Raw genomic sequence first — 11,445 nt, 5'->3', positions numbered from 1 at the left:
GAACCTGGGACCTTCTGCATGCAAAGCATGTTTTCTACCACTGAGCTATAACAACTCTCCATAGCTGAGTGGTGCCCCCCCCCCCCGTTTTGTTTTACCATTTCCAATGGAAACCTCCATATCCACTGTACAGCTTTGGTGAACTATTAGTGTCTTCATTTATGTAACCGTTATCTGGCACAAAAAGTCTGATTATGTTCTATTAATCTCTCATCTTAATTTTTTCTTGTGCAAAATAATTTTTTTTAGGAGCGATCAAATGTGCAAATAGGTAGTTACAAATTTCTACAGAAGACATCTTCTGCAGCTGGTTGGCCTTTCAACAATTACCCAACCAGCTGTGTAGAGGCACTATGCCACTGTACCAGAAATGTAAAGTTGTAGGCCACGAGGAATTTACATTTGCAAGAAACATTTAAGGCTCTTAGTTTCACAGCTGACAAGTCTATTGGATTTCCATGTGTTTTTCAAGAGGAAAATATTTGCTCTCTTTGATGAAGGTTAGAAAATGTTACAAAAAATGAAATAGGTGTTGGTTCTCAGCCTGAAACATCTGGGAGCTCACTGAACTGATATTGAAAGTCTTTGTGTTTAGACCCAAATGCTTGCTTTTTGCATGGCCTTTCCTGTGCAGTGAAAAGCCAGATTTCTAATGTATAAGATTATATGAAATTAGATTTTTGAGGATTTGGACAAAATGTTACATTAAACATTTTAAAAATTAGTTTGAGAAGGTATTTTGTCAGTTGGCATGAAGCTCTGAAATGTTACATTTTCTCTCATTAGTCAAACAACTGCCCATTTTGCACAGGAAATCTGAATATAGTTCAGAAAAACATTGCACATATTGTATTTGTAAAACCAAGTATGTTTTTATAATTGTATGCATGTAAAAATTTGTAACAATGCTCAATTTGGCAGAGCATTGGTAAGACAAAAGAAATTGATACTTGCTACTAGCCAACTGAGAATCTCCCATATCATCAGTGGGAGACTACTCTCAATACTAATGAGCCAGCCATGCATGCTGGAGGATCTTGCTAGAGGATCTTTCAGATAGTAATGGCAAAGACTTCAGGGACTTCAATAAAGTTATTGTACATTGTTGATCTGCACTGAGACTTCATTAGGAGCCAGTTTGGCTGTTGCCTAGAAGTCCTGAAAAGTTTGGCTCATGCATTTATTTCTAAGCTTTTGGGTAACATCTAAAGTGGTGACATGCACTGCTTCTTTGGATGTTATCCAGAACCATGGAAGGAAATGCAAAAATCACTTACATATCCTTTTCCCAGTGCTTCCAGGTAATGTCCAAAGGCCTTCTTATGAAACACAATGCTAAAGGAAATGTGCCTCTACTTTATAAGAGCTAATGTGTACACAGAAGCAGGTTTCTGTAACGTTATCAGGTCCACTGCCAGATGGGGGGTGTGTGTGTGTGTGTGTGTGTGTGTGTGTATATAACTAAAAAAATCTCTGGCTAAGATCCAGATAACTAGTTCCATGAATCCAAAGGAGCTGAAGACTTGCTATTTCCAAACAGTAGCTTCACATGCCATGCCATGCAGCAACAGCTTTGGAAACGGAAAGAAATTGCAAAACTAGTTTTTGATATGGCATTGGGGTGGTAGTCAACTGTTCAAAGAAAAAAAAAACCTGGGCAGGTGCAAGCCCTTGCATGAGCACAAGCAGCTATTTGTATCCAACAACTACTACATCCAACGCAGGAGGAACAGGGAAGTGGCACTCCTGCTTTTTGCCCACAAAATTTAACAGATGACGACTTCGGCATGGGGTCTCTGAACAGCAAGTCTGGGTTTTGGTCTTGTGCAAGTATCACAATACTGTTTGCCAAGTAACTCCTCTAGAACTTACTCTCTAGTAAGTAATCTTTCACTAAATTGAATTAATTACACCATAGCTTCCTAAAGTGAATTACTTATGGTGTGTAATTTACTTTTAAAATAACTGTGTTTATTAGAAGCTGTACAGGTTATTGAACTATATTGTAATTTAAGTTTTTAACTGTGCAAAAGTAATGGAAGACAGGAAACAATATATTATGATCTCTGTAATGATATCCACAACACATTTTTTTTTAACAAGAAGGAACGCATGTGCGATGCCTAAGGCAACCATCAACATTTTTGTAGCACTACTGCTTCTTATAAAAACAACAACCCTGAATACCCAGGAGTTTTGGTCAGGTAGCTTTATCAACCATATTAAATCTACGTCAGTTTAAGATGTGACAACCATTTCTACAATAGCTGCTAGATTCCAGATAACCATAGAATGTGGTTGTGATGCCATTAAGTGGGTTCATTTTAAGTATGCTGATGTGTATTACTGAATATGTTAAAATACTGTAGAAGCATTCTTATGCCTTGGAGCTCTAAATCAGCACACTTACGACCACCAGCGTCAACCCACTTCTTTGCCGCATTGTTGCCAGTATTTAAGAAAAATGAAATGTTTAATGGGAAGCCTGCAATAGCAACAGTGTCAAAGATAAAGAATATCATTTACAGTAAAGTTTATGTGACAGTTCCTGTTTTTTCCTTGTACTTAAACAAATTATTATGTAATAGACTTTTTTAAAAGAAAAAAATAAACTTACCTGCTGCATGTGTGCTGATTTGCTACTTCTCCAAATCAAAACTCTAAGTCATATACATTACTGAAGGGAGACTATGAGACATTATATCATTTAAGGGCAATACAGACTGATTGCATGTAACTTCTCTGAAACAAAATCTAAATTTTCAGATGCTGCAAAAAGACTGCTGCATACTAATGAGTGAGCTATACCTGGTCCTACGAGGAACTGAACAAGAAAAAGGTAGTGGCACAATAACCACATTTCTAAAACATATATTATATACAAAATATTTTAAAGGTATACTTTTAACCTTTTATACAGTACTTCTTTTAAACAACATTTCTTCAGTAAAATAGTGAATGTGAAAAACAACAACTGTAACACCACATGTGAAAGACCAGACGGCCACCTCTGCTAACGTAATCAATGTTATGGACCACTGAAGGTTTCTAACAGGCAAAGCAAGTATTCCAGAGATTCAGACTCTTGACTAAACGTTTAACAATTTGGCTACAACTTGCAGTCTTTGATGCCAGAAATATCGTATGAATGTTTCAGTAGCAGAATGGCACTTGGCTTACTCTAACAGGGGGCGGGGGGAAAGATAGTTGATCAACTGAAGAAAAAGTCCATATTTGCATGCTGAAATTCTGGTTGTGTCCCCCCAATCCAGGCACATCCATTCATTGTGCAATCTGTCGATGGGTAAACATAGTGCAGGATTAATCTCAGTGGGATCTGGCCCTTTGGTCTAACCGAAGTCAATTCTGGGTCGATACTGGAGTACCATGGGATAAGACTAAAACCACAATGAAAACAGAACAAACAGAAACAATGACAGCATGTAGACATAAGAGCATGTGTAGTATAATTGTTAAAAACCTATCAGCAGAATTTAGCACTTTCTCAAGAATCTATGCATGTTAAAAGAAACCAAACATAAATTAAAATTTTAGAGATGAGCGAGCTCTTCTCATGTCATGTCAGATTGGCTTGGAAATCAGGAAATACATTGGCTAATTTGTGAATTCACTGACAGTTTTCCTGGGTGCAACCTTCCAAAGCGGCCCCTATGCAAAAGTCATTTTCATTAATTCACATGCAGATTGCTTTGAATGGTGGAAATTGGGAAAACTGCTGCTGGGATCCAAAGCCCACCCCCTGTAAGAGACCATCTTGCCTTTGCCCACCAGTTGTTTGGGGGATTGAACCCTCTAGCGTAATCAAGTGAGGCATTGTTCTCTGTTGATTTCAAAAGGGAGATTTAAAGTGGCTTCTGTCCTGCAAGCAACTGGCAAGGGATAAACAGCAACCCACTGCTGAAGACCCTCTTGCGCCAAGGGAGTTCAGTGTTAGGTTGCTGTTTGCCCCTTCCCCATGCCCCCAATCCTGCACTAGGCATTTTGGGGCTAGCTTTTTAGGCTGGAGAATTCTTCTCGGACTTTGATTCTGATCCAAGCTGAAGAATCCAAGAAGAATTTGGGCATCTCGAATGCTTGCCTCTTCTTTGAGGCTAGTGTTAACAAGCCCCTGAAGCTTGTTTCTGGGCATGTGCCCAGTGAACGTTGCTGACATCATTAGTAAATTTTGATTAAAAAGGGAATAAAGGCTCAAATATAAATGAACACAATCTACCCTCGGTCTTTGTGCACAGACGGCAAGCTACAAAGGATGTTGAAAGGGATTCAGGAACTAAGTAAATTAAGCTGCAGGAAGCAACATCTAGCCTGTAGCAGAAGTGGACATATGGACCCTCCCTAAACACACTGCACTAATGCCATGCCAGGCATATACTAGCATAGCAGGGCATTGCATGAGCAATAGCAGCTCCCCCCACCCCACCTGCCATAGTTGGCTTACACCTGGGGCAAACTCTCAAGTGCAAATTACTCTCCTTCCAATGCAAAGCCCATTCAGAACCAATCTATGGTTCCAAGGGTATAGCATTGCCAGGCTATGTTCCAGAGACCAGAAGAAAACTAAAAGGCACTTTTAAAAGCTCCTGCAATCATCAGCTGACCCTTTATGAGCTCTCTTCCAGTAGGCAGGATATGACACAATGATGCAGTAACACTTGAGAAGAGTTGTGACCTATAACTCCCCGCCCCCCCCACACACAGGGTATCCAACCCCAAAAGCTGCAGCTGTGCTTCCTGGCCCCAACATCAAAGGACTGGATAATTTCCCAAATTGTGTGACATGACCAGTTCAGATGACGGTTTATAATCCTCCGTAGAGACCAATACAATACGTGACTTAAACATATTGGACACAATGCAGCACTTCCAAGTTTCTTTACTTCACTGAATAGTTAATGTTTTTAAATCTTTCCCATGGAAACCAGTGGGACTTAAAAATGCTTACCATTGGCTTTTAATCCTTACTTTGTAAATAAGCTATATGGATTTTAACATTCCCAATTATACTGCCAGTGCAGGTTGCAGTTGGACTGGGGAAATCTGATTTCAAAGCCCTGCTTGGTAATGAAATTCACTTAGTCATCTTCCGTCACTCACTCTCTCTCAGCCTAACATATACACATTGTTAAGAAGATAAAATGGGGGGGGGGGATGCCTGAGCTCTTTGGAGGAAGGGCAGGATAAACTAAAATACATAATAATGTATGTTTAAGATTGGCGCCCCCATTTGACAACTGTAGTGTGCTCAGACTTCCTGAGCAAAACTCACCACCCTGTTCTAAAAGCGTATTGCACCAAACATATTTTGGCAACTATTATAATAAAATTCCTAAGATTCCCTTTGAAATCTTAGGCTGCAGTCCCATCAAGTCCCAAATAAGGAAGTCAAATATTAATATCAGCCAACATCTCATGCAAAATGCCACTGCTTGGCTACCATGTTTCTGGAATCCAAGTTCATGCCTTGGACATATACAGAGTATATTTCATACATCATCACATCCAATGTTTTAGGTATTAAAGAACTTCAGAGATCATTCCATTGCCTTAGAATGATTTCACAACAATATGACTTCAAGGTGCAATCCTATGAATGATTAGACAGAAAAAAAATCCTACAACTCCCATTATTCCCCAGCCAGTAAGGCTGGCTCGGGAATGCTGGGAGTTGTAGGACTTTTTTCTGTCTAAACATGCATAGGATTAATCCCTCAGTTACATAAAATGTTGGTGGAGTTAGTACAGTTATAGGATGGCAACTCACATTGTAACATTTTGGCCTAACCTTTTGGTTTATTATTTTACCAAAAAAAAGAAGCTGGATTGTCAGCTTGCCATTAAATAATATATATAATTAATTCTTTACCCGATGGTCTTAATGAAACAAGCATGCGAACCATTCATTCACACACACACACACACAGACCCTGTATCCTAACAATTTAAGGGTTTTAAATCATAAGAGCTATAAATAGCCAGCAGCACTGGGAGTAATCAAAGACTTCTGCCATCAGGAACAACAACTGCCACAGGAGAGGGAGAGGCCAAAGACTGCTCTCCATTTGCCATCTCTGTGGTAGCTAGCCATTCAACAACAAGTGCTATCAGAAATGGATAGTGATGTGGGTTTTCTGTAAAGTTTTAAACTGGAAAAATGTCTGGAAAATTAGGCTGATTTGCATATGGTAATTACTAGAAAATATTCTGATGCTCTAGAGAATGACCTAAGTTAACATGTTTATTTTTCTTGTATTTAGTTAATAAATGTTTAAAAAGTATCCAATGTTAGGTTTTTGTCCCAATTCACCACAACTTATTTGACCTGAAATATTTGAGGGAAAAATTAAAACACACTTAATGTGATTTCATTGTAATACTATGCAGAAATGGCACTGGAATATTTGTAAAAATGTAAAGACAATAGCATGTACTTCTGTTACATAGTTTAAATTTAAGAAAAAAATGACAGTTACTGAAAATTGTTGACACACTAATATATTTTAGAAACCCAAAGAACTGAGCATGATATGCTGACAACCACTCATCTATTTCAACTTGTACAATAATTAAAACCAGTGCAACACATACTTATTCTTGATGAACTGATTTTTGTTTTTACCCACCCCTGACCCCCAAGCTTACAAATCAATGATATATGTGCATTCTCTCATATATTTTCTGGGGATAATCCCCTGAAAAACATTCATTACAACTCTGAAATTGCCAAGTTTGCCTAATATTGAATTTTCAACTGGCATCAATTCATTGTTACTAATGAAGTTATGAAATGGAATATTTTCTGGAAATTTTTCCACCCCACACTAGCAGTGGGAACAACCATTCTTCAAGTGTTAAAACTTATAAGATTTCTACATTTATTTTTATTTTGCACAGATTTAGTGAAATTGTTTTATGTAATTCTGGCATTATTAGGTGCCTTTAGCATGCTAATGAAGGTGAGATATAAATGAAATTAATGAATAAATCATCCCCATGTGCATTTTTTTAAACTATATGAGCATTAAAAACAACAACAACAACAACAGAGATTTCTGACCCTGAAGGGCTAATTTAAGTCTAGAAGAACTTTCTGATACAGAATTAAAGGGACACCCACCTCCCATCATATCTGAATTACAATGGATGCACTGATCTTATCTTAATGACTATAATGTGTACAGTCGGGAGTGCCTCTTACCTGATAAAGAGAGCCATCCTGTGAGCAGACTTGGGAAGATGAGCAGTTCTGACACCGAAACTGCGAAGGAGATGATTTTCTGATCAGATAAGAGGCATCCACAACTGGACATGGATTATTAGTCATTCCATTTTTTAAAAAATTCACATGTGAGATTTTAATTATTTACAATTAAGTCAGGTACTGTTTTGCTAGCAGAGATTAATAGGAAAATTTATAACTTCTACTGGATCAATTTTTGTTGTAACCATCTGCAACTTTTAAAGTTGCATTTTTTTTTTTAAATCAGGAGAACTGGAAGGATCTTAAGATTTATAGGGCTGGATCCAAAGATCCTACTGCACAAACAAAAAACCACTTATGCTTGCAACAGAGGTGGATTTTTTTTTGCCAATTCCTCCCCTCACCCCCACAGTCTGCAGTCCCCACCCTCTCAAAACTGGCTGCAGAGAGTTGGGGTGCTCTGGAAACATCCCCAGTTCTCTTCAGGATGCACTGGTAGTGCTGTAGGTGTGTGTGTGTGTGTGTGGGGGGGCAATTAGGGACTTTCCCCTGTATGAGTGGAAATGCCTTCCACTTCCTTGGGTGCCTTAAGGCAGAAAGATGGTATAAAAATAAAACCATAAAAATAAGCCACAATAAAATAACAACAACAACAATATTTTTGGCTCTAAGCCAGACAGCAGCAGGATTAGCTATAAGTCTTGCAAACAATATTGAAGTTACAAACAATTTAGCATTCAAATATTCACAAATAAACAAATTTAGTTTTAATTATTTTACATTTAATGGAAGCAAAATCTCTGAATTAACCCTACTCAGCAGTGACTTAGTATAGGCCATAGATTAAAAATGGTAATAGCCTAAAGGACAATTTGTTCCTAATTTATTACAAGCTAAACTAAAAACATAACAGAGATTCTATATTTTAAAAAATGCCTTTCTGCGATAAAATTTTATTCTGATTATACACTACAATCAGGAGGTCAATATCTTCCTTTACAGAAAAGCATGACCCGGACAAAGTTAAGCACTATTAATCTCTAATTACTTAAACTGAAGATGTGTAAGCACATAATGCAACTTATCTGAGTAAACCCAACAGGAAAAAAAAGAACTTTGCTTTGGCTGGATCATGTTATTTCAGTTCAAGCTGAAGGTATCAGACTTCATCAAATGAATTGAGCCCAAAAATTCATCAAAAATCCTGATGCTTGTTTTTCAACCTGTCTTGGTCATTCCCCAGAAGAACAGGTGGTACCCATGCTACCGATGTACAGAGGTGCTACCCCCTGGCTCATCATTATGAAATTATACCTTTTATAAAGGTACATGCCCTCTGGGAGCAATCTAAATTACTTGACCTTTCATGAGAAATGCTGAAGTGCCCTCCAGTTTTCCCTTCTCTTTAAAACTGCTTGGCATACTGATGGTTTGACCTCCTCTGCACCTTTCAGAGATAAATCCATTTCTAGGCTGCAAGCCTCCCTTCTCTCTGGACTCCAGGCCAGGGGTGCTTCCAGAGACAGAGGGTTCCTAGTGCTAACCATTAGAAGACATTGTGCAGCTATTCCATCTCTTTTTTCCCTTAGAAGGTGAATGAAGCAGAGCAGTGGCACAATGAAAGCCTCGTCTGGAAGCACTCCAGGGCTTAATTCCTACTTTTCTTTCCAGCAGTGGGGAAATTGCCAGATGGTAGTAGTGGCTTTTCTGTTTATGCCCTGTGCCTAGGCAGGCATTATGGTTTGAACTATCACTTATCATAGCATGATAGCATAGAAGTTTGGGAACCATGGACCTAAACTACAGGGAGCCAGTAGTGTGTGAGAGAACATTGATCAATGAACAGTTTCCGCTGGATTTGAGATAGTGGTGGTGTACCTCCACCTGGAAAAATAGGAATATATAAAGCTACCTTATAATGAAACACATGGGCCAGCTAGCCCAGTATTGCCTATTCTGATTGGCAACAGCTCTCCAGGTCTCAGGCAGAGCTCTATCTCATCATCTGCTATATGACCATTTAAGTGGAAATACAAGAAAATGAACTTGGGGCCTCTGCACACAAGGCATGTGCTCTAATTGCTATGGCTCCTGCCCTGAATTTTTTTTTTTACTTTTAGATATAACATTCAGAGAGCATAATGTACATTCTACCTTTGTGCACCTGCCAAAAGTCAAAGTTTTGTCTTGAATTCAAACAGTAGAGATATTTGTTTAAATCGGAAACTGTAAAAATGGTAGGAATCGCTGTTGAGGCTTCTAAATATGCAAAGAAGCTATAAATACACAAAAGTAGCAAACTAAAAAAAATAAAGTTATATTTTATTTACATTTTCTCCTCGTAGTCTCCATCTTGTCATGTAGATGAATTCCATAGTGTGATCCTTCCCCATGATTTCCCCATTGCATAGTACATCCAGCTAAAAGAGAAAATAAAAAGAACATAGAAAGTATATTAAATCACAGAATAACCTTAAGAGTCATAAAGACAATTGCAAAGCATATAAGAGGAGAAATGATGAGAATGAATTGTACAAAGTAACTGTTTAGTTGAAATAAAATAAAATGGCCCTGATCCAGATAGTTCCTTTTACATGCTCACATATATTTGCACTTTCATTCCTGAGAGGAGACTCAAGTTCTCCATCTGAACATGCTGCTTAAAATTAGAAAAATGTAAAAAGCAGCTTGGAAGGTGACATATGGGAAAATATCCACTGCAGCTGTCAAACACTTCTCAGTGTTTTTTTTTAAACTATGATTTACTTGGGGCCCATTTGGCCCCAGTAATACATTAGTAAAGGGCTTCTTAGAGGCATAGGAAAATAACATGCTTGTGACTTTTTGAAACAGCAAGGTGAAGGATGTACAAATAAAATACATGGAAAAACGCACTTCAAAAATGCGTCATGTCTGGTGCATGAGGAAAAAAAGAGACTGAGGCCTGATTTAGCATAAGAACATAGGAAGCTGCCCATGTTACTGGTCCATCTAGTCCAGTACTGTCAACACTGGCAGCAGTTCTCTGGAGTCTCAGGCAGTGGTCTTTCACATCACCTGCTACCTGAACTTTATTTTTTAGCTGAAGATGCCAAGGACTGAACCTGGGACCTTCTACATGCAAAGCATGCGCTCTACCATCTGAGCTATGGTCCTTCTCCAAATGACTATTTATTGTTATAAATACCAGTGTTCAACAGTACCAGGTGTGAAGGTGGGCTCAGACCATCGATAAAATATCTACTTTAACTCTTCTTAAAATCCTACACCTGCTTTCACCTGTAGCTTCTTGGAGCCAGTGAGGATTATTAATGCCTCATTGTCTGACTCAGACAATATTTCCTATTCCATTTTTATTATAATATATCCTATCCTCCATAACACAAACAGAGTTAGGAGAAAAACGTTTCAGGGGAAGTGCTAGTTTTTGGGGGAGATGTATGTGCAAATAGTAATATTTTTCACTGAAGTCAAGTTTATTCTGATTCATCTTATCCTGATTATGACACTTAAAACTGCAATCTTATGCACATTTACATTACAGTAAGTCTCACTGAACTCAGCGGATTGACTTCTCAGTAAATATGCAAAAGATTGGATGATTCATCTCACACTCCATGTTTAGCATTAAAAACAAACAAACAAACAAACATACATACATACATTTAAAGCTTTGACATTTTAAGTCCACTTAACCTTAATCAAGGGAAATATAACCTTTGAGCTGCTGCCCATCATACCTCGTAAGAACTTGGAAGCTTTAATTTTAAACTAAGAAACTTCTTGATAGTTCCTACAGTCACTCGTGTAGAACACCGGATGAATTTCTTCATCAGTCCCTAAAGGAAAGGAGAAAAAACTGTAAACCTCCACACAATTGTTCCCAAAAGCTACCAATAAAAGACAAACTTGTTCGATAACATTCATAGGATGAGGAGAGGAAGACAGTAATAGAACACATTTAGGATGTGGAAGCTTTATGGCAGCTTCATATAATGAAGTTACAGTGTATGATGATACTACAAGCTCTACCTATCATTTCAGGTGCAGCAGTGCTGTTTTGGTCTGCATGCAAGTTTAAAATATAAATGCTTGCTCACAAGTGAAAGGCAACCTTAATTAATATTGTAATTCATAGAACACTTGCATCCGAGAGCCAAATTGCACATTTGCCAACACACTGTATTTGGGATTGCCACAAACCTGTAAAGTGGCAAGATGATTTA

General features: G+C 38.1%; 1 protein-coding gene across 12 annotated transcripts in view; it reads right to left on the bottom strand.

Annotated features, from left to right (window-relative positions):
• Positions 1-228: 228 nt before the first annotated feature.
• PCGF5 (polycomb group ring finger 5) overlaps positions 229-11,445 on the bottom strand; it is a 57,709-nt gene continuing 46,492 nt past the window's right edge. For 3 of the 12 annotated variants that reach the window (XM_084845813.1, XM_084845812.1, XM_084845815.1), the window contains exons 7-9: positions 10,960-11,058; positions 9,550-9,639; positions 1,930-3,398 (exon numbers count right to left, since the gene is read on the bottom strand). In XM_084845813.1, coding sequence (XP_084701939.1) covers positions 3,351-3,398; positions 9,550-9,639; positions 10,960-11,058 — 237 coding nt within the window. In that variant the 3' untranslated portion in view covers positions 1,930-3,350. Of the gene's footprint in view, positions 3,399-7,088; positions 7,277-9,549; positions 9,640-10,959; positions 11,059-11,445 lie in introns of those variants that run through there. The other 9 variants (XM_084845805.1, XM_084845807.1, XM_084845811.1 and 6 more) reach the window with 7 other exon arrangements.

Source organism: Heloderma suspectum, chromosome 3 (genome assembly GCF_057233095.1).
Source record: "Heloderma suspectum isolate Gila_16-S chromosome 3, 16-S_ref, whole genome shotgun sequence".
Taxonomy (NCBI): domain Eukaryota; kingdom Metazoa; phylum Chordata; class Lepidosauria; order Squamata; family Helodermatidae; genus Heloderma; species Heloderma suspectum.
The sequence above is the reverse complement of the archived record's forward strand: the minus strand, read 5'-3'. Positions and strand labels throughout refer to the sequence as shown.